Here is a 22232-nt window from a genome sequence, read left to right as displayed (position 1 = left end):
GAAGGGCGAGACGTCACGAGCGGGTGACGTAATCGACCAGGAAGCATAAAAGCATGTGCGGTGGAACCGGCGTTTGCTTCTAGGAATGAAGCAACCGCTCGCAGGGATGCCGGAAGTATGGCCTCGAGATGCAGCGTCTCGTTCCCTTCAGGGGACCAGGGTTACATACGTAACCTGAGACGTTCCCTTCCAGGAACTCGAGCTGCGTCGAAACGCTAGGGGAACGAGATGCCCACGCCACCAGACTTCCAAGTCCCTGCCCTGTGTGTATGCCTCAGGAGTACAACGAGGGCGAGAGAAAAAGGGCCACGAGTGGCTAAAGTGGGCGGGTCTGCGTCCCAAATGCCAACTTCTGAGAAGTGAGTCTTGATCCCGGAGAAGGGGGAGAGCAGAGGACTCGAGGCTATGTAATAGCATCCTGATCCACCACATAGCATAAGCTCTCTGGCCGGAGGTCTCAGCCTCTGGAGGAAACATGTACTAGGGGGTGCCTACCCACTGAAAGGCCACCGATAGGGGCACGGTAGGCCGAATAGCTGCCACGTAAACCCTCAGGGTGGAGTGGGTTAACCCTGCGGAGAAACGGGCCTGCAGGAACTCCAGCACAGTACCAATCGGGCAGTTAACTGGGTCGAGGTGGCGGTCTCCACACCATGAAGTTTCCACTTCAGGGCATACAGTTTCCTCGTAGAGGGAGCTCTGGATTGGAGGATGGTCTCAGCAACCTCGGTTGAGAGACCGGAAGCTATGAGCTATGCCTCCTCAGAGGCTACACCCACAGCTTCCACAGCCTGACAGGAATCTCCCATGGAGAGCCGTCGAGGAGAGAAATAAGGTCCGAGGACCATACTCGGCCCGGCCAGAACGGTGCTACCAGTATTAGACTGACCTCGTCCCGGCGCACTCTCGCCAGAACTCCCGGGAGCAGAGCGATTGGGGAAAAGGCGTACAGACAAAGCCCCGGCCAAGACTTTCATGAGCTGTAAGCTCTAATCATCAAAATTAAAACAAAAAAACTTTTGAAATGTTTTACTTTGCATGCAATGAATCTAGAAAATATGAAAGTTTCACTTTTTGAAATAAGTTACCAAAAAAAACTAGAACTTTTTCACAATATTAAATTTTTTTTTAGATGCACCTGTATATCTATGTGTATACCTGCACTGTATTATCAACATGTTTCTATAACAACACTCAAGAAAACTAATTAATGCTATAATTGTGTAATGAAATTTATATAATTATTATATTATATTCAATTTAATAATTATTTTATAAAATTATATAATTAAAAACTATAATTAATGGTGGACACCTTAAAGATAATATGGACCAAAAATCTTTGTCATATCTTTATATTAACATATACTTTATTAAACTTTTGTTTTGGAGCTTTGATGCAGGCATCATCTTCAAAAGGTGCAAACAGGAAGTAAACGGCTCTGGTCATGTGACAATTTGCACTAATCATGTGACACTGCACATATCTAATTGAGAGCCTTTATTTTTTTCCATATTTGCAGGAAATGCACCAGTCAGTAACATTTTTAGAGCTTTATAAATAAAAACCTTCACGGTTGCTATTGTTTAAATTGGTTAAAAAACAAAAAAATTACTGTGAAAAATACAGTTAAAGGTTCTGAAATAATCAGAGAACAGCTCTGGTGGGCTCATGTAGCTCCTCAGTGACCCAGCAGAAGTTTGATTTGATCCTCAAACAGAAACAAATCATTTAATGAATAATAATTAATGCTAAAAAATGCAAGAAAATAATCCCACAATGCACTAAATCCTAAAGATCTCGGGTGAAATCCAGAGATTAAACCAGCAGCAAATGCATTATTTCAAGAAAAGATACAAGAACTGATCAAATGCAAATGTGTACCTCAAATGCAAGGCAAGTTGCTTTGGATAAAAGCATTAACAAATGCATGCATGTAAAGTAAAATATAAAAAGACCAAAGTCACCAGAAACCTGAAGTTTGGGGTCAGCTTTTATTCCACTCGAATTGACAGAAACCAAACCAAATCTGACCAGGACAGAACTAAATATCAGAAGTTTACAACCAAATCTTACAGTGTTTTAGTAGGATTATAATGCACATTTATAAACGCAGTGGCTGTCATGAGATCATGCAGTTATAGGACTAGATTATAAGATGACTTCTTCACATAATCATCAGGAAGGTTGACATGCACCGTATCTGTTCAATAATTAACTCTTACATCTATATGAACTGCATGAACATCGATTTCCATTAATAACTTACACCTTTGAACTCAATATTATTTCTCTCATTGAACGCAGTGCAGTAATTTAATGCATGCTATGACACGCTTACACACTGCATAAAATCTTTTCCGTAATAGTCTTGTTTTCTAATATAAACATCTAAGCATTCTTGAATCATGATGAATATACTTTATAAGTAAAGCGGCTTAAGATATTAAGTATTGTTTTCTAAAAAAAAATTATCAAAATATTGTTTTTGCTTAAAACAAGCAAAAAATATCTCCTAATGGGGCAAGAAAAATAATCTTGTTTAGCCTTTAAATTAAGTTTATTTTTAGTGCTGGGCAACGAAATAAAAGTTTCTGTTTACATAATACATGTGTGTGTACTATGTATATTTATTATCTATATATAAATACACACACATGCATTTATAGATTTAAGAAAAATGTTGTTTATATATTAAATATATTATTAATATACAATATAAATTAAATGAATATAAATATATACACATGTAATTATTTTCAAAATATATACTGTATGCGTGTCTTTATATATACACACATAATGAACATACACAGTACATATTATATAAACAAAAACTTTTATTTTGGAGGCAATTAATTGTTTTCCAGCTCTAATTATTTTCTTACCCCATTGGCAGATGTTTTTGCTTGTTTTAAGCAAACTAAAGTTTGATCATTGTTTTCAGAAAACAAGACTTCATATCTTAAGCCGCTTTACTTGTAAAGTATATTGATCTTGATTCAAGAATTCTTAGATGTTTATACGAGAAAACAAGACAAATGTTTGCAGTGCAGGAACAGATCACATGACAGCACAGTTCTTCTTCTGCGCTGCAGGTTTGTGTGCGTCTGCTGAAGAGTTTCCAAGGATGCGCTGATGAGAGGAAGGCACGGATGCACTGGAGCGAAACCGACTCTGAGCGGGAATTCTAGAACCATATGAGACAGGAAGTGCAGTGGAGACACTTTCAGTTGAGACAGGAAGTGTAGTGGCAATGCGTTTAGTTGAGACAGGAAGTGCATTTGAGGCACTTTTACTTGAGACACGAAGTGGAGTGGATACTCCCTCTGCTGAAAGAGGAAATGCAGTGGAAATGTCCTCAGCTGAGACAGGAAGTGCATTCGAGGCACTTTCAGTTGAGACAGGAAGTGTAGTGGCGATGCGTTTAGTTGAGACAGGAAGTGCAGTGGAAATGCATTCAGTTGAGACAGGAAGTGCATTCAAGGCACTTTCAGTTGAGACAGGAAATGCAGTGGAGACACTTTTAGCTGAGACAGGAAGTGCAGTGGAAATGCGTTCAACTGAGACAGGAAGTGCATTCAAGGCACTTTCAGTTGAGACAGGAAATGCAGTGGAGACACTTTTAGCTGAGACAGGAAGTGCAGTGGAAATGCGTTCAGTTGAGACAGGAAGTGCAGTGGAAATGCATTCAGCTGAGACAGGAAGTGCATTCAAGGCACTTTCAGTTGAGACAGGAAATGCAGTGGAGACACTTTTAGTTGAGACAGGAAGTGCAGTGGAAATGCGTTCAGTTGAGACAGGAAGTGCAGTGGAAATGCGTTCAGTTGAGACAGGAAGTGCAGTGGAGACGCCCACAGTTGTGTCTAATGTTGAACTTAAGAGCGTAATGAGAGGCTCTGTTCGTCTGCAGGAGGATGAAGTGTGTTGTGGCTCAGAATCTGGACCCTCCAGAGAATGGACTGAGCTTGTGCACCTGCTGGAGTTGGTGAAGATAACTGAGGTTTGGTCTCGTTCTGTGGCTGTTTTACTAGTTTCTTCTGCGTCCACCTGAGCAATATCAGACGGTGAACACTTGTTAGTGTCCTCGTAGGTAATAAGAAACTCTGGGTAGATCTGACAGCTGTCAAACACTACAAAAACGGACGGGTCACGTGGATTATCGACACAGCTGTCATACAGACTTCCTTCAGCGTTTTTGGCCGGAGGGTGGCGGAAATGAGCCGCTCCTCTGGTGTAATACCCAACCAACACCCTGCACGCGAACATCAGCCTCACCGCACATCCATCAGCCCGCTCAATCCAGTACCTGGGGTCCTTTGAGAAATAAATCCCTGTCGGAAAGAAGGAAAATTACGTCACTTTTGGAAGACAAAGCTTAAAGTGTAAATACACTGCCATTCAAACGTTTGGGATCAGTAAGACTTTTGTAAAGAAGTTGCATTTATTTGTTCAAAAATACAGAAAAATAAACCTGTAATACTGTGAATGTTATTAAAAAATAAAATAATTATTTCTATTTGAATATACTTTCAAATATTATTTATTCCTGTGATCAAAGCTGAATTTTCAGCATCGTTATTACAATCTTCAGTGTCACATGATCCTACAGAAATCATTCTAATATGCTGATTTTATAAATCAACAGTTGTGCTGCCAAATATTGTTTTGGAATCTGTGATAACTTTTTCAGGATTCTTTAAAGAATACAATTTTCAAAAGAACAGCATTTATTCAAAATAGAACTCTTTTCTAAGAATATAAGTCTTTACTATCACTTTATCGATTTAACACATCCTTTCTGAAAAAGAAAAAAAAGAAAGAAAAATGTATTGAGAAAAGAGTTAGCTTGTTTCTAAAAGAGAAAAGATTTCAATTTTGAATAATTGCTGTTCTTTTGAAAAAAAAATTCTTTAAAGAATCCTGAAAAAGTATCACAGTTTCCAAAAAATTATTCAGCAGCAAAACTGTTTCCAGAACTGATTATAAATCAGTATATTATTATGATTTCTGAAGATCATGTGACACTGAAGACTGGAGTAATGATGCTGAAAATACAGCTGCAGATCACAGAAATAAATTACAGTTTAATACATATTAAAATAGAAAACCGTTATTTTACATCTTAATATTTCACAATGTTACATTTATTTTTCTGTGTTTTTGATCAAATAAATGCAGCCTTGATGAGCATTACATCTTTAAAAAACATTAAAAATCTTACTGATCCCCAACTTTTGAACAGCAGTCGATCTGTCATCTTCAGGAATCAGAAACAAACCCTGTCCATATGCTGCTGTGTCCAACGCCTCACAGTCAAAGTTTCTCAGACATGCAGCTTCGACAAGAGAGGATTCAGTGGCGCGGAATAAAAGCCGATCGCCATATTTCTCCTGCTTGTTCGTAATGATCATTCGTTCCTTTTTTCTGTGGAAAAATGCATGTTTATGCAAACTAAAAGATGGAGGATTTGCGGCAGACGATCAGTTTTGATACCCACAACATGAAGTCTTCCCAGAGTTCCCGGTTTTGCACACGCTCGATCCGACGGACGGTAAAACCCCTCAGAGTTTGGCTGAAGCGCTCGTGGACTCTCACGTAATCTCTATGAGACGGCCGGAGACGGACCCTCTGCAGATAAACAAGAGATCTGTAGTATCAGTGAGCAGCAGTGTTGGGTAAATTACTCAAAAAAAAGAAGTAATCCACTACAAATTATTTATTTAAAATATGATTACATTACTGATTACTGCATTTAAAAAGTAATCAGATTACTAATTACTTTACTTCCGAGTTACTTTACTTTTCAAGTTATCAAACCTAAAAAATACACTACAAAGTGAAACTTGTAGTTCTTTCAGTAATTTAATATTGACTGAAAAATTACATAAGTATCAAAACAGCAACTTGAACAATCACCTGGATATTTTCCTGATAACAGCGAAAATAACTTATAATGTTCCGTCATTTTTGATCGTATAGATAAGAGTAAAACTGTAAAAGCTCTACTTAATTATATACACTCGCAATACTAACAAAACGCTGTGCTTTTGTAAAGTAAAGAAAACAAACAGGGTGCACTCTGCCGTCTTGGTCTCCTTGAACACTTGACAAACAGACATGAGAAATATATCTAAAGAAAGCTTGAAGTGTCTATTTTTAAATTAAGTCATATCTAAAACAAATATTCTCTGATAAAGTCATCTGTATGAAACCAACGCGAGGTCCAGTCTTTCCCGTCTGAGCTCATTATCTGTAATGTGATCATGGCCATCTTTCACGTTGAGACGCGAAGATCCAGCGAAGGATCTCATTCTGATAAGTCATTTATTCTCACTTACACTAGTGTTATTGTGACATAAACTTGTACACATTTACTAGTTGGGCTTTTCCCAAACTATAATGCCAGACTAAAATATGTGAAATCGAATGCAACATTTTGAAATATAATAAGGCCATCTTTCACTGCATCAAAATGTTGTACAACTCATTTATTTGTGAAAAATACTTTGTCATCTAAAGTATGTGTTTATTTTACAAATTTATTTTTGAATACATTTTCAAATGATTAATTTTTTTTAAAATATTAATTAAAATAAATAAAATTATATCGGCCACCCTGCTTTTCAAGATATCGGCAGTCAAAAAAAGCAATATCGGTCGACCACTAAACGCATTACTCCATTATCAGGAATAGTAATTAGAATACAGTAACGCTATGGTGAGCAATGATGATGAAACGACCAATAATAACGCAAAAATCACAACCTGAAATCCAATGTCAGGAATGGCAGTTTGGTCCCAAAATCCAGGAACGCCTTTAGAAAAACGAGTCTTAATGGCGCCGCGACATCTGGAAAACAAGATCAGTCAGAATAACGCAAAACAACAGGCAGGATCTTGACATAAAGCCGCTGGAGAGCACTGTCACCTCGCTCTGGCGATCTGGACGTCAACCGACGAGACAAACACAGGCCGGCGCCTGACGGGTCTCTCTGTGCCACTCACCTCATTTCTTTGCTTCATGTCTGTGAACAAGATTAGCAGTATCTAGATGAATAAAGCTTTACGACAAACTTGTGTTGTTGGCTTGACAAAAACACAGGTCTGAATGTTTAAAATACTCTAAGAAGCTTTAAGTTTGAAGGTTTTACTCAGAGAAGTAACAAAGTCAATTAATGTTACTACCACATTTAGCATGTTTCTAGCATGATTTAACGCATTGCTAACATCTTTTGGCATGTTGCTAGCATGAATTAACATGTTCCTAACAAAGAATGTTACAACATGTAACATGTTGGCATGAATTAAAATGTTGCCAGCATGTTTTAGTACATGGCTTACATGAATTAGCACATTGCTAGCACATTAACACTATGCCAGCATGTGGTAGCGCATGGCTAACAAATATTTGCTCATTGCTAACATGATTTAGCATGTTAATAGCATGTTTCTATCATTTAACATGGTGCTAACATGAGTCATGTTGCTAGCATGCTTCTGACATGTTTATCATGTTGCTAACATTAATTAGCATGTTAATAGCACGTTTCAATCATTTAATATGGTTCTAAAATGAATCATGCTGCTAGCATGTGTTAGCACATTGCTAGCTCGTTTCTAGTATGTTTTAACTAGTGCTGTCAATCGATTAAAAAAACGTAACTAATTACTCGCACATTTTTTTCTGAAATTAATCGCGAAAATTTAACCATTGACTATAGCCATTCAACAATACAGTATAATTGAGAGCTATCAATTTTAAACGTCTTAATTATCAAAAAGAAAAAGTGACATAAGCAGCAGTTGTGAGTGGTGGCCAACCCTAGCTCCGCCCCTGCATTAATTGCGTTAAATATTTTTAACGCGTTAAATTGAAAAAATGTATCACCTGCGTTAATGCGCTAATTTTTACAGCACTAATTTTAACACATTGCTAAGATCAGTTATCATGTTGTTAACATGTTTTAACATGTAGCTAGCAGGAATGAAAATGTTCCCAGCAGGTTTTAACGTTAACACGTTAACATGTTTTAACACCTTGCTAGCATGAGCTGGCATATTGCTAGCATTTTTTAGTACATGGTTCATGATTTAACATGTTAACATAAAATAGTATGTTGCCAACATGTTTTAACACAAAAACATTAGGCATGTGCAAAAACATGTTAAGCACATTGCCAGCATAAATGAGCTTTTTATTACATGTTGCAATCATGAATTAACATGCTGATAGCATGTTTAGCACATTGCTTACATGTCTTAACACGTTTCTAACGTTGTAACACTAACATGTTTCTAGCACATTTTAACACGATTAATATTTGTATGCATTTTTGCACATTGCAAGCATGAATTAGGTTGTTTCTAACATGTTTATCATGTTGCTAGCATCATAGATATGTATAGATGCCCCATTCGATCATGTTGACTTCAACATGAAACGGCTTGAAACGAGTAGTTTTTTAAACGAATCCCAATGATTCAGAGTCTACTCTTTCTTTTGAGAAACAATAACTTTATACACGGTGCAGTTTCAGATTTAAAACTTTGCAGGATGTTTTCATTCACTTATACACTGCATGAAAGCTCATTTTCAAAAATCCATAATAGAGGCACTTTAAATAATCGCAATAAATATCATATCGTGATATTATCGTATCGTGAGATTTTGATATCGTTACATCCCTAATAGATAGGCATGTTGGATCAGTCAAGATCTGAATATGATCTCCACACAGAACACACCTCTGAAGCGGAGCTCATAGAAGCGGTTTCCCACGCTAAACTTGACCCCAGCGTCCTCCTGCTCCTGCCGTAGATACTCCTGATATCTGTGCTCCAGCTGCTCGCTGTTGACCGAAGACATCCGGTGCATCTCCGCCTGAGAGGAACAGCATCATCAGCAGATCCTGCCTGATCACACACAATATAAACAAACCGGTGCGAGTCGTGACATACTATCGACGCGTACTGGATCCAGCGGTTGTACTCGTTCTTCCAGAACCAGCTCCAGCAGGTGGTGAGGGCGAAGCCGGGCAGGAGAACGGAGGAATTCGTGGAGAGACGCCGGACCTCATCCAGACCCAGAGTCATTTCCTCAAAACAAGCCGGCTCGTTTCCAGAACTGTGCAGAAACATGCATTATTCACTCAGATTCACTCATCCAGATTCAGGTTAGTTCATGCAGTTTGCCCAAATCACTTTTGTTCGGTTTCTCACTTTCTCTCTCTCACACACTTACAACTTAAAACCTCAAAATTTTGCTGCTGGAGGACGTTTTGTGTGCATTTCAACCTTTAGAAAAATTAACCAAAAAAAATATGGTTACTATTAGGGATGCATGATATTATCGGACCGATATTGGAATCTGCCGATAATGGCTTGAAATGTAAATATCGGCATCGACCCGTTTTGAAAAATTATGCCGATATGTCTTGCCGATAAGAGGATTAACTCACATGTGCTCAGGGTGTGCTAGCGTTTAGATCACGTCAGCAATGTGCTCATTCTTTAAGTTAACTTTTGCCTAAATGATGATTAGATTCACTGTTTTGGATCGCTGTATTTAATTTGAGAATGCACGTTCAAGATTAATCATCCAGCCCTATGTAATAGTTTTTTTTTTTTTTACAAATTATGAGCTCTAAATGATTACAAGAAACTCTTTTGCCTTAGACCATCTTGTTCAATCTTAAAATAATATTTTAAGGCTATCACTGCATCTTTCTGAAAAAAATTAAAAATTAAATTAAATAAATCCAGCAATTGACATAATTGATTTATGATTATTTTTCAAAGTTTTCAATGTACTATATTAAAAAAATAACTTATTTAATTCTAACAAACAAGTTTCTTAAAAACTAACCAAAATTACAAATAATATTGTTTATAATTTCCACACAGGAGAGACTTGGTGTTGTTTCCAAACAAAAGCAAATACAGGTGCATCTCAATAAATTAGAATGTCGTGAAAGAGTTCATTTTTTCTTGTAAGTTATTTCAAAAAGTGAAACTTTCATATATTTTAGATTCATTGCATGTAAAGTAAAACATTTCAAAAGTTTTTTTTGTTTTAATTTTGATGATTAGAGCTTACAGCTCATGAAAGTCAAAAATCAATATCTCAAAATATTAGAATATTTATATTTGAGTTTCAATTAATGACCATCTCTACAGTATAAATTCAGCGTATCTCTTGTTCTTTGAAACCACAATAATGGAGAAGACTGCTGACTTGGCAATGATCCAGAAGATGAACATTGACGCTCTCCACAAAGAGGGTAAGTCACAGAGGGTCATTACTGAAAGCTGTGGCTGTTTACAGAGTGCTGTATCAAAGCATATTAAATGCAAAGTTGACTGGAAGGATGAATTTGGGTAGGAAAAGGTGCACAAGCAACAGGGATGACCGCAAGCTTGAGAATACTGTCAAGCAAAGCTGATTCAAACACTTGTGAGAGCTTCAGAAGGAGTGGACTGAAGCTGGAGTCAGTGCATCAAGAGTCTCCACGCTCAGACGTCTTCAGGAAAAGAGCTACCAAGCCACTTCTGAACCAGAGACAACTTCAGAAGCATCTTACCTGGGCTGTGGAGAAAAAGAACTGGACTGTTGCTCAGTGCTCCAAAGTCCTCTTTTCAGATGAAAGTAAATTTTGCATTTCATTTGGAAATCAAGGTCCCAGAGTCTGGAGGAAGAGTGGAGAGGCACAGAATCCATGTTGCTTGAAGTCCAGTGTGAAGTTTCCACAGTCAGTGATGATTTGGGCTGCCATGTCATCTGCTGGTGTTGGTCCACTGTGTTTTCTGAAGTCCACAGTCAACGCAGCCATCTACCAGGAGATTTTAGAGCACTTCATGCTTCCTTCTGCTGACAAGCTTTATGGAGATGCTGATTTCATTTTCCAGCAGGACTTGGCACCTGCCCACACTGCCAAAGCTACCAAAAGCTGGTTCAATGACCATGGTGTTACTGTGCTTGATTGGCCAGCAAACTCGCCTGACCTGAACCCCACAGAGAATCTCTGAGGTATTGTCAAGAGGAAGATGAGAGACACCAGACCCAACAATGCAGATGACCTGAAGGCCGCTATCAAAGCAACCTGGGCTTCCATTACACCTCAGCAGTGCCACAGGCTGATCACCTCCATGCCACGCCGAATTGAGGCAGTAATTAAAGCAAAAGGAGCCCCTACCAAGTATTGAGTACATATACAGTACATGAACATACTTTCCAGAAGGCCAACAATTAACTAAAAATGATTTTTTTTTTTATTGGTCTTATGAAGTATTCTAAATTGTTGGTGGGGTTTTGTTAAATGTGAGCCTAAATCATCACAAATAAAAGAACCAAAGGCTTAAACTACTTCAGTCTGTGTGCACTGAATTTATTTAATACACGAGTTTCACAATTTGAGTTGAATTACTGAAATAAATGAACTTTTCCACGACGTTCTAATTTATTGAGATGCATCTGTATATCGGTATAGGCCAAAATGAGTTGAAAAATATCGGCATATGGGCAAAAATCCAATATCTTTCATCCCTAGTTGCTATAGTTCAACCATGATCACCACCAATTACTACACTTATGATAATAAAACCATGGTTAATTTTCCTAAAGGGGAAATGATCTAGGAACATACGATTCCCATTTACATTCTTGCATTTGACAGATGCTTTTCAAATGATTTTCTTAATATTTTTTTCTTGATTTCCAGTACAAATATCTAAACATCCTTAAATCAAGACACAGTTACTTCAGAAGCAAAATGACTTGATTTTCGAAAAATATCCTAAAGTTAAGTAAGCTTTTGCTTAAAACAAGAACAAATATCTGACAATGAGTTTTAAAAAATTACCATTTTTCTCTTTGAGTTAAGATTGTTTATTCTCCCTTAATTTTGAAGCAATTTAAAGGACTCTTTATTTTGTTTATGTTTATTTATTTACTTTTGACATTTTATTTTATTTTATTTATTTTCCTTCTCATGTAAATGTATCTTGATTTAATGATCTTCATATATTCATACTGGAAAACAAGACAAAAGTATTAAGTAAGAAAATAATTTTTACAGCATAAAGCAACTGAATATAAGACAATAGTTTTATATGATGATCAGATATAATTTAAGCTTTTATCAATATATAAACATTGATAAATATGTACTGCATGTCTTTAGGAAAATTTCAACGTGTAAAAGTTTGATTGCATGGGCTTTCAATGAAGAGACAAATCTTTCAAGTTTCAGTAAAAATATATAATTGATCATATATGTTGTGTGTTTTGAAGATCCTGTGGGTTTGGAACAGCAGTGTTCGTCCTGTGAAGGTTACCTGTGTATGTTGGACGGGTCGCAGTAATCCCGCTCGATCTGTTCACTGTTGGGTAACTCATGCCACCTGCGGCCTACCTTCACCTCCCACTTATACGGCATTTTACAGTGTGCTTTACTGCATTTATCTGATGGACAGAAACACACACTCACTGACATCTCAAGCTCACTCATGTATTTTTGCAGTGGTTTATGAAAGATGACGGTGCACAAATCTATAAAGAGCGACGTGCCTTATATCTATTCAGACTGTAACTTTAAACAGGCGTGTGTTTATTCATTATAAACAATGGTTGTTAAAATATGACTGGAATTATCACAAAACCGGTTGGTCCAGTGCAAGACGTCACTGACATGCCAAAGCGTTTTTGTTTATTTATTTGGTGGTTATTATAGTTAACTAAAACCATACAAACATTTGTGTTACTTAAAATAAACTTATAATGAAATTTTTAAAAATTGTTTTATTTGAACTGGCTGCCGATTAAATATTTATCATTTTCATTTAGTTTAACTTGATGCACTAAAATAATTAATACTAAAGCTGAAACAAAAATTAATAAAAAAAAGGCATATTTAAAAAATAAAAAAAATCTAATAAAAATGACAAAAACGTACAACAAAAGTTACTAAAAATTTAAATAAATAAAAAAACAGAAAATATATAAACTAATTCAAAAACTTGTCTTCTGTATAGCAGGTAAGAAAAGTTAGAAAAACGTTTCTTAAACTTTATTTTCACCCCACATACAGCTGAAGTCAAAAGTTTACATACACCTTGCAGAATCTGTAAAATGTTAATTATTTCAACAAAATAAGAGGGATCATACAAAATGCATGTTATTGTTTATTTAGTACTGACCTGAATAAGACATTTCACATAAAAGATGTTTACATATAGTCCACAAGAGAAAATAATAATTGAATTTATAAAAATGACCCCGTTCAAAAGTTTACATCCCCTTGATTCTTAATACTGTGTTGTTACCTGAACGATCCAAAGCTGTGTTTTTCTGTTTAGTGATAGTTGTTCATGAGTCCCTTGTTTGTCCTGAACAGTTAAACTGTCTGCTGTTCTTCAGAAAAATCCTTCAGGTTCCACAAATTATTTGGTTTTCCAGCATTTTTGTGTATTTGAACCCTTTCCAACAATGACTGTATGATTTTGAGATCCATCTTTAAACTCTGAGGACAACTAAGGGACTCATATGCAACTATTACAGAAGATTCAAACACTCACTGATGCTCCAGAAGGAAAAACCATGCATTAAGAGCCGGGGCATGAACACTTTCAATAGAATGACTATATATAAACATCTTTTATGTGATCTTATTCAGGTCAGTACTAAATAAACAATAACATGCATTTTGTATGATCCCTCTTACTTTAAAATAATCTAAATTTTGCAGATTCTGCCAGGTGTATGTAAAGTTTTGACCTCAACTGTATAACATTATTTGAGCGGTTCTTTATAATATTCAAAGAATGTTAAAAAGTCCAGTTAACCACTTGTCGTGATTAGAATGTTATTTAACGTTTCTTAGAACGTTCATCAAGTACAAAAAACATCATGAGAACGTTTTGAGAATGTTGATCTCAGAACTTTTTCTCTCAATGTTATGAGGACGAATATCAAATATTAATAATGTTGCAAGAACGTTTCATAAAAATTATTTTAAGAACATTTATATAACTTTATTAGTGAAAGTTATGAGAACGTTCCGTTAGCCACACTGCAAAAAATGATTCTTGTTTTCTAGCATAAACATCTAAGAATTCTTGAATCAGGATGCATTTACTGGACAAGTAAAACTACTTAAGACACTATGGCTTGTTTTCTGAAAAAATTACCCAATTTGTATTAGTTTTTGCTTAAAACAAGCAAAAATAATCTTGTTTAGCCTTTAATTTAAGATGATTTTTTTTACCCCATTGGCAGATATTTAACAAAATTGATAATTTTTCCAGAAAACAAGACATAATATCTTGTCATGTAAACGCATCTTGATTCAAGAATGTTTAGATATTTATACTAGAAAACGACAAAAATACTAAGCAAGAAAATTATTTTTGCAGTGTGGATTACAACTGAAATAAAATTTGTTCCATATTTGATTAATTTAGCAATATTAACAGTTTTTTCCCTGTTTAAAGCTGCTTTGAAGCACTCTGCGTTGTATAAAGCGCTATAGAAATAAGTGTGATAAATGCATTCAGGTTAAATGAGGAATTCTTTGTCTTCAGTAACTGGACACGATCAAACACGTACATGCTCCACAGAATCCTCTGATGAACGACAGGCAGATCTCACTCTCTGAGGAAAGAAAACCAAACATATTAAATCACAATATAAAGCAAATATAACAACCCATAAACCACTGAGGAACCTTGGCACCTCCATCAGAGCTTCTGTGAGGCTGGAGGTCTGTGTTTCTTCGGTCTGGTTGAGTCTTGAACGTCTTGAGCGTGAGGATGTTGCGGTAGATGAAGGGCAGAGAGTTCATGAGCTGATCCGACACTCCTCTGAACCTCAGCACTTTTCTGGCTTGAGGCTCGTGGAAATCATGCGACCGGCCGCAGTCCGTGTCGCCGCAGCGTCCTCTGATGAAGCTCTCGCACACATGCAGCCTCATGCACTTCTCTCCGTCCAGACAGTTTCCACGCAGCCCTCGGTTATACACGACACACACCTGAGGAACAGAGCGAAACATCAGCGTACTTGGATTCAGACGGGATCGGAGAACACTGCTGGCCAAAATGATGAGAACACTAGTATCTCCAGCAGCTAAAAACTGGTTTTAAGTCAGTTATTTCTATCTTTTGCTGTAGTGTGTCAGAAGGAAATATCAGTTTATATTTCCAAACATTCATTTAGTCATTAATGGTAATAATCTCCACACAGAGATCTGATCTGATCATCATCATCTGTCTGGAATGACATGAAGAAACAGAACAAACTGAGACTAAATCCAGAAGAACTGTGTCTCCAAGCTTCAAGAAACCTCCTGCAAAGCTCCTGAGAAAATCTTCTCAAGTGCACCGAGGACAAAAGCTGCTTTAAAGTCCGTGTAAAGAGAATTCTGAGAATTGTTTCTAAGCACATTACAAATGTTAGAAATGTATTGCTGAAACACATTACAAAGACTCTGAACTATATAGAACTGAAGTGTGGAGTTAAACCGTTAAACAGTTTTTCACCAATTCTGCGTTCAGGATTTTTTTGGGGCGGGGCTAAAACGGTGGCTCGATGACACAATGGAGCCACCGAGTGTGGCCCCGCCCCTAACACTATAATAACTGTTGAGAGGTCAAGTTCTTAGTTTGTCTTTTTGAATGTCTGTGATGTTAGATATACAGATTCTAGGCAGGGACGGTTCTAGGGTGAATGGATCAATATGTGGCAGAATACATACAGTTCACAATCTGCATCTAGAAACGCGAGCTGTACCGCTTTCTCTTCTTTCAAAGCGCACCGGAGCTCGCGCTCTCGTGGTGTTTGCCGTTGCTAAGCAACCATGAGCCACACTCGCCTTGACGACGAGAAGGTTTCAGCTCACTGCAGCGCTGACGCGCGTCTACAATTAATTAACGAACTTGCACGCTTAAACATGTATGGCTGTATAAATCCAATTAAGCTACTAGAGGTAGCATCAGAAGCATCCATTCAGGTTGTAGCGGTATTTGACAGCTGAGAGAGAGTGGGCGTGGTTTCAGCACCGACAGCGGACACGCCCCCAACGTTTGAGAGCAGAGAGGCCTGTTAGTAACTTGTTAATAATGTTAGCAACATACTAGTTGCTTGCTAATTATGCTAGCAACATGCTAGTAACATGCTTATGCTAGAAACATGTTAATCAACTAGAAACATGCTAGTAAAATGCTAATCATGCTAGAAACATGTAACATGCTAGTAACTTGTTAATCATGTTAGCGATATGCTAGTCACTTGCTAAACATGCTAGTACCTTGCTAATCATGCTAGCAAAATGTTAGTAGCATGCTAACCATGCTATAAACGTACTAGCGATATGCTAGTAACTTGCTAATCATGCTAACAACATGATAGTTACTTGTTAATTATGCTAGCAAACATGCTAGAAACATGCTAATCATGCTAGAAACATGCAACATGCTAGTAACTTGTTAATCATGTTAGCAATATGGTAGTCACTTGTCAAACATGCTAGTACCTTGTTAATCATGCTAGCAACATGTTAGTAGCATGCTAATCATGCTAGAAACATACTAACAACCATAGACATATATAGATGCCCTATTCGACTGCTCCAGGCACGTAGATGCGGCCGCCATCTTGGAACGGTATTTTTGACGTCATTCAACATATTGTAAGTTCGCAGAGAGCCGTTGAGCCGTTCTGTGCATGATTGTGGCATCTTTCGAATATTCAGTGATTACTATGGTGAATGACGTCAAGTTCACCGCTGCAATATGGTGGATGGCTTATATATGCTTGCGACATGTTAATAACTTGCTAATCATGTAAAAAAAAATGCTAATCACTTGCTAATCATGCTAGCAACATGTTAGTAATATGCTAATCATGCTAGAAAAATGCTAGCGACATGATAATCATGTTAACTGTGTGGGTCCTAACGCCCCAGTATAGTGACGGGGACACTATACTGTCAAAAAGCACCGTCTTTTGGATGAGACGTTAAACCGAGGTCCTGACACTCTGTGGTCATTAAAAATCCCACGGCACTTCTCGTAAAGAGTAGGGGTGTAACCCCGGTGTCCTGGCCAAATTCCCTTCACTGGCCTTCATCAATCATGGCCTCCTAGTAATCCCCATCCACTTGATTGGCTCTATCACACTCTCCTCTCCACCTGTAGCTAGTGTGTGGTGAGCGCACTGGCGCCGTTGTACTGTGGCTGCCGTCGCATCGTCCAAGTGGATGCTGCACACTGGTGGTGGTTGAGGAGAGACCCCCACATGATTGTAAAGCGCTTTGGGTGTACAGCAATACACAATAAATGCGCTATATAAATGCTTCATTCATTCATTCATTCATTCATTAACAACATGCTAGTACCTTGCTAATCATGCTAGTCACTTGCTAATCATGCTAACAACACGCTAGTAACATGCTAATCATGCTAGAAACATGCTAGCGACATGCTAGTAACTGGCTAATCATGCTAACGATATGCTAGTCACTTGCTAATCATGCTAGCAACATGCTAGTCATGCTAAAAACAAACTAGCAACATGCTAATCATGCTAGCAAAATGTTAGTAGCATGCTAATAATGCTAAACATGCTAGTAACTTGCTAATCATGCTAGAAACATGCTAGTAACATGTTAAAAACATGTTAACGACATGCTAGTAACGTGTTAATCATGTTAGCAGCATGCTAATCATGCTAGAAACATGCTAGCGACATGCTAGTAGTTTGCTAATCATGTTAAAAACACGCCAATCATGATAGAAACATGTTATCAGCATCTATCTAATCCATCTAAATTTTCAAACTTCAGGCTTTTTACAACTGCTTTAAACTTTCAGGCTAGGCTTTCTCAAGCCAACCTAAAGTTTGTCTTGACAATTTTTTTTATCTAGTTACAATTAATGGCAAAATGAATGTTTGGAAATATAAACTGATATTTCCTTCTGACACGCTACAGTAAAAGATACAAATAACTGACTTAAAACCATTATTTTAGCCGCTGGAGATACTAGTGTTCTAATCATTTTGGCGTCCACTATATGTGTTGTGGATGCTCACGGGAGGCAGGAGGCTGCTGTCGGACTGCAGTAATATCACACACAGATCTTCTCGGCTCAGACGGATCATCTGATGAGCTTTTAAGATCCTCATGTTGTGTTTAGACATCAGATGGTGTCCATAACTGCAGCTGTGCCTTCAGAAACATATACAGGCTCACTAGTCATAACTGAATGTCTGAATGTCCTCTATTTTCTTATTTCTAAATAGTCAGAATGTTCAAAACATCATCTTTTAAAAGTGAAAAAAAACCCTCAATTTGATCACTTTTATCATTTATATGTGGCAAGAAATGTGTTTTTGTGGCCAAAATATACACTATATTGCCAAAAGTATTGGCACCCCCCTTTAATGAACAGGTTTGACTACTTTAGTACAAATGTTAAAGTATATAATGATATTCTAGGGAATTGTGTGCTTCTAATTTTATAACAACAGTTTGGACAGAACCCTTTTCTATTCTAACATGACAGTGTCTCTGTGTATAAGACACGGTTCAGAAAGGCATGATTGATTGAGTCAGTGTGGAAGAACTTGACTGGTCTGCAGAAAGACAAGTCCTGATCCCAGCTGAACACCTCTGGTGTGACTTTAAATGCAGACCTTGAGACAAAAACTCATCACCAAACACCAATGACTTGTATATGGGTTCAGTCATTTTAGACACCTTCAAAACTGTTGCGACATGAGATGGAAATACAATTTTTAATTACATTATGTTTCCATCTTTGTTGCCACAGTTTTGTTAGTGCCTTCTTCTGTTTAATAATGTTAAATGTTTTGGAACAATTTGAAGTATGTTCCTTGCAGAATTTTATTCAAATACATTATATGTTCAGGGTTATACACAACAAATCAGGTTTTTCTTCAAATTTGACATGTGAACATATTTTATTGGATTAAAATATATAGTGTAAGATTTATTTTTTAATTCTTTTAAAAAATATTAATATTTTTTAAATAGGCTATATTTTGAAAAACATGCAAAGTACGGCTAAAATATATACTTGTAGAAAATAGATTTACGCAAATATATTTAGAAACATATTTTAGCAAATATATATTTTTGGCCATTTTTATGTTTTGAAATATATTTCATTATATATATATATATATATATATATATATATACACACACTAAATATAGGTTATTGTAATGTTACTTATGAATGCTCTGAACGTTCATAAACAAGTAGCAACATTTTAAAAAAAAACATTCCATAACACGTTACTTTACGTTACATTGACGTTACTGGAGGAACGTTATTGATTCATAAGCTTGCATCATCCTCTATCTAAACACAAACACAATACAAGTTGAATCCTGCTTTTGTTTTGATTGTAGAGTGTTTGTGCGGCTTCATTTATAATCAGTGATTCAATATTTTTGTGATCTAACCACTTGCCCCAGATCTACCTGCTGCAGTGTCCCATCATCAGTTCATATTTACACAGGTGGAGGTGCTCACAAAGCTCGTCACACTGGCTCTTTCTACACAGCTTGACGGTAGTTTGTGCGAAAACCTCTTTACTTTCGTCGCGCTGAACGACGGTGAAGATGTCGCGGCGGCGGATGATTTTATCCAGTGAATTCTCCGCTGATATTTCCTTCAGTCCGTATGAAAGTTCCAAAAGACGCTCATAATCCATCGATCCGTGATTCCCACACAAAACCTTCAGGATCGTTTCCTCCGCCATGATTTCTGACACCAGCCGAACCGAGCAGTTTATATGTGATTCGGAGTGAATCTCTCTGAACACTGAAAGTGATTCTCTGAACACTGACTCGCGAGTGACTCTCTGAACACTGAAAGTGATTCTCTGAACACTGACTCGCGAGTGACTCTCTGAACACTGAAAGTGATTCTCTGAACACTGACTCGCGAGTGACTCTCTGAACACTGAAAGTGATTCTCTGAACACTGACTCGCGAGTGACTCTCTGAACACTGAAAGTGATTCTCTGAACACTGACTCGCGAGTGACTCTCTGAACACTGAAAGTGATTCTCTGAACACTGACTCGCGAGTGACTCTCTGAACACTGAAAGTGATTCTCTGAACACTGACTCGCTAGTGATTCTCTGAACACTGAAAGTGACTCTCTGAACACTGAAAGTGATTCTCTGAACACTGAAAGTGACTCTCTGAACACTGAAAGAGACTCTCTGAACACTGACTCGCTAGTGATTCTCTGAACACTGAAAGTGACTCTCTGAACACTGAAAGTGATTCTCTGAACACTGAAAGTGACTCTCTGAACACTGACTCGCGAGTGATTCTCTGAACACTGAAAGTGACTCTCTGAACACTGAAAGAGACTCTCTGAACACTGACTCGCTAGTGATTCTCTGAACACTGAAAGTGACTCTCTGAACACTGAAAGTGACTCTCTGAACACTGAAAGAGACTCTCTGAACACTGACTCGCTAGTGATTCTCTGAACACTGAAAGTGACTCTCTGAACACTGAAAGTGACTCTCTGAACACTGAAAGAGACTCTCTGAACACTGACTCGCTAGTGATTCTCTGAACACTGAAAGTGACTCTCTGAACACTGAAAGTGACTCTCTGAACACTGACTCGCTAGTGATTCTCTGAACACTGAAAGTGACTCTCTGAACACTGAAAGTGATTCTCTGAACACTGAAAGTGATTCTCTGAACACTGACTCGCGAGTGATTCAATCTGAGAGGAAATGAAACTCAGGGGATGAAACACACTCCAGGGCCAAGTTCATCCCCAAAAAACGGTGCAAAACGTTTATTAAACGGAAACGGTGATGCGTTGAACACTGTTCTGATGACGTCTGATGAAATCGGTATAAATACATGTTTAATACTGAAACATACACTCGATGTTACAGTCACTGCCGTCCAGAATAACAGAGAGCATCCCAGTCGAGGATTTGTGGAAACTGTGGTTGCTAATTATTGTGATCCATTTCAGGAGAAGGATAATCCACTTCTTACCTCCGAGACTGTGTTATGAACTATATGACATTATTATTTTATTGTATTAGGCTTATCATTATTGCTGATCACTGCTATGATATTGTAATATTTACCATTATATAATCAGAGCATAGAAAAGTTTATGAAAGTATCACTCCACAATACAATAGCAAAATATATAAATATGTATAGTATTTTTATGTTGCATTAATCAGTGTCTAGCACACCTTCCTGAGGAAAGGATATGGACCAGAAGACATTGCAATTATTACATGATATTTAGACTTAAAGAAGTTACAGATCTATACTTGTGCTCTTATTATTTCAGTTATTTTGCCTTTAATGTAAAGAAACATGTGCAAACAATATACTTGCTCTTGTGAATTCATTTTGATGTTAATTACATTTACTTACAAATTCATCCTCATCATGTTGATATGTTACTATAAACTCTGACGACAAACACTAATATCTTATATATTAGTGTTATATATTAGATATACTAATATCTATATTCTAATATCTTCAGTTGTTGTGTAAACCGAGCTGCAGCGACACATATTAAACGACTTCACTTGGACCCATAGTGCAGCTGTCTCTTTAATACCTGGTTTATAAACACGCTGCTGCTGATTGGCTGATATTTCTGACTCACCACCAAACAAGAGAAAACGCATCCCCGGTGCACACCGTTTCCAGCAAACATGTCGTTCAACCCGGAAACCGGAGCAACACGTGGTGCATCGGTGTGAACCTGAACGAGCCCCCGGTTTGACCACACGGTTAAACTAACAACATTATTATATATATATGAACGTATTTTGTGCAGTATTTTAAATATGACCGAAATTATTCAAGAGAAATTTAAATTTTTAGTTTAAACAGAACTATAAGCAGCTTTAATTTTGTTTAAAAAAATAAATAAATACAAAATAAAGTTCTAGAAACGTTGTGGGAACATTGTTTTTGAAACGCTGAAATCCTGTCGTGATTAATGTTATTTAAAGGTAACACAAACGTTTTTTACAAGGTTCTACCAACTTTATTTTCACCCAAAATATAACATTATTTTAACGTTTATTTTTTAAATATTACGTTTTTTTTTTTTTACATCATAAGACGTATTGAACATTTTATTATAAGAACATTATAATAAAAACATAATAATAAAACAACATTATGAGAACGTTCGTC

The 22232-nt window shown here is 37.2% G+C and overlaps 1 protein-coding gene across 2 annotated transcripts; it reads right to left on the bottom strand.

The window, feature by feature from the left end:
• Positions 1 to 2923: 2923 nt before the first annotated feature.
• Positions 2924 to 19784, bottom strand: LOC306861079 (protein mono-ADP-ribosyltransferase PARP12-like; the record flags this gene model as incomplete). Of its 2 annotated transcripts, XM_079403153.1 has the most annotated exons (12): positions 2924 to 4335; positions 5283 to 5428; positions 5502 to 5632; positions 6770 to 6854; positions 6933 to 7029; positions 8750 to 8885; positions 8963 to 9128; positions 12338 to 12464; positions 14607 to 14651; positions 14733 to 15027; positions 18087 to 18222; positions 19504 to 19784. In XM_079403153.1, 12 exons carry the CDS (start codon positions 19782 to 19784, stop codon positions 3065 to 3067), a joined length of 2916 nt encoding a protein of 971 aa, XP_079259279.1. In that variant the 3' UTR covers positions 2924 to 3064. The 2 variants fall into 2 exon arrangements, with proteins under 2 accessions (XP_079259279.1, XP_079259280.1); XM_079403154.1 differs by lacking the exon at positions 18087 to 18222 and having other exon boundaries at positions 19504 to 19594.
• Positions 19785 to 22232: the final 2448 nt, after the last annotated feature.

The sequence above is a fragment of the Barbus barbus genome (genome assembly GCF_936440315.1).
Source record: "Barbus barbus genome assembly, chromosome: 42".
Lineage (NCBI taxonomy): Eukaryota > Metazoa > Chordata > Actinopteri > Cypriniformes > Cyprinidae > Barbus > Barbus barbus.
This window is presented reverse-complemented; position numbering and strand designations above follow the sequence as displayed.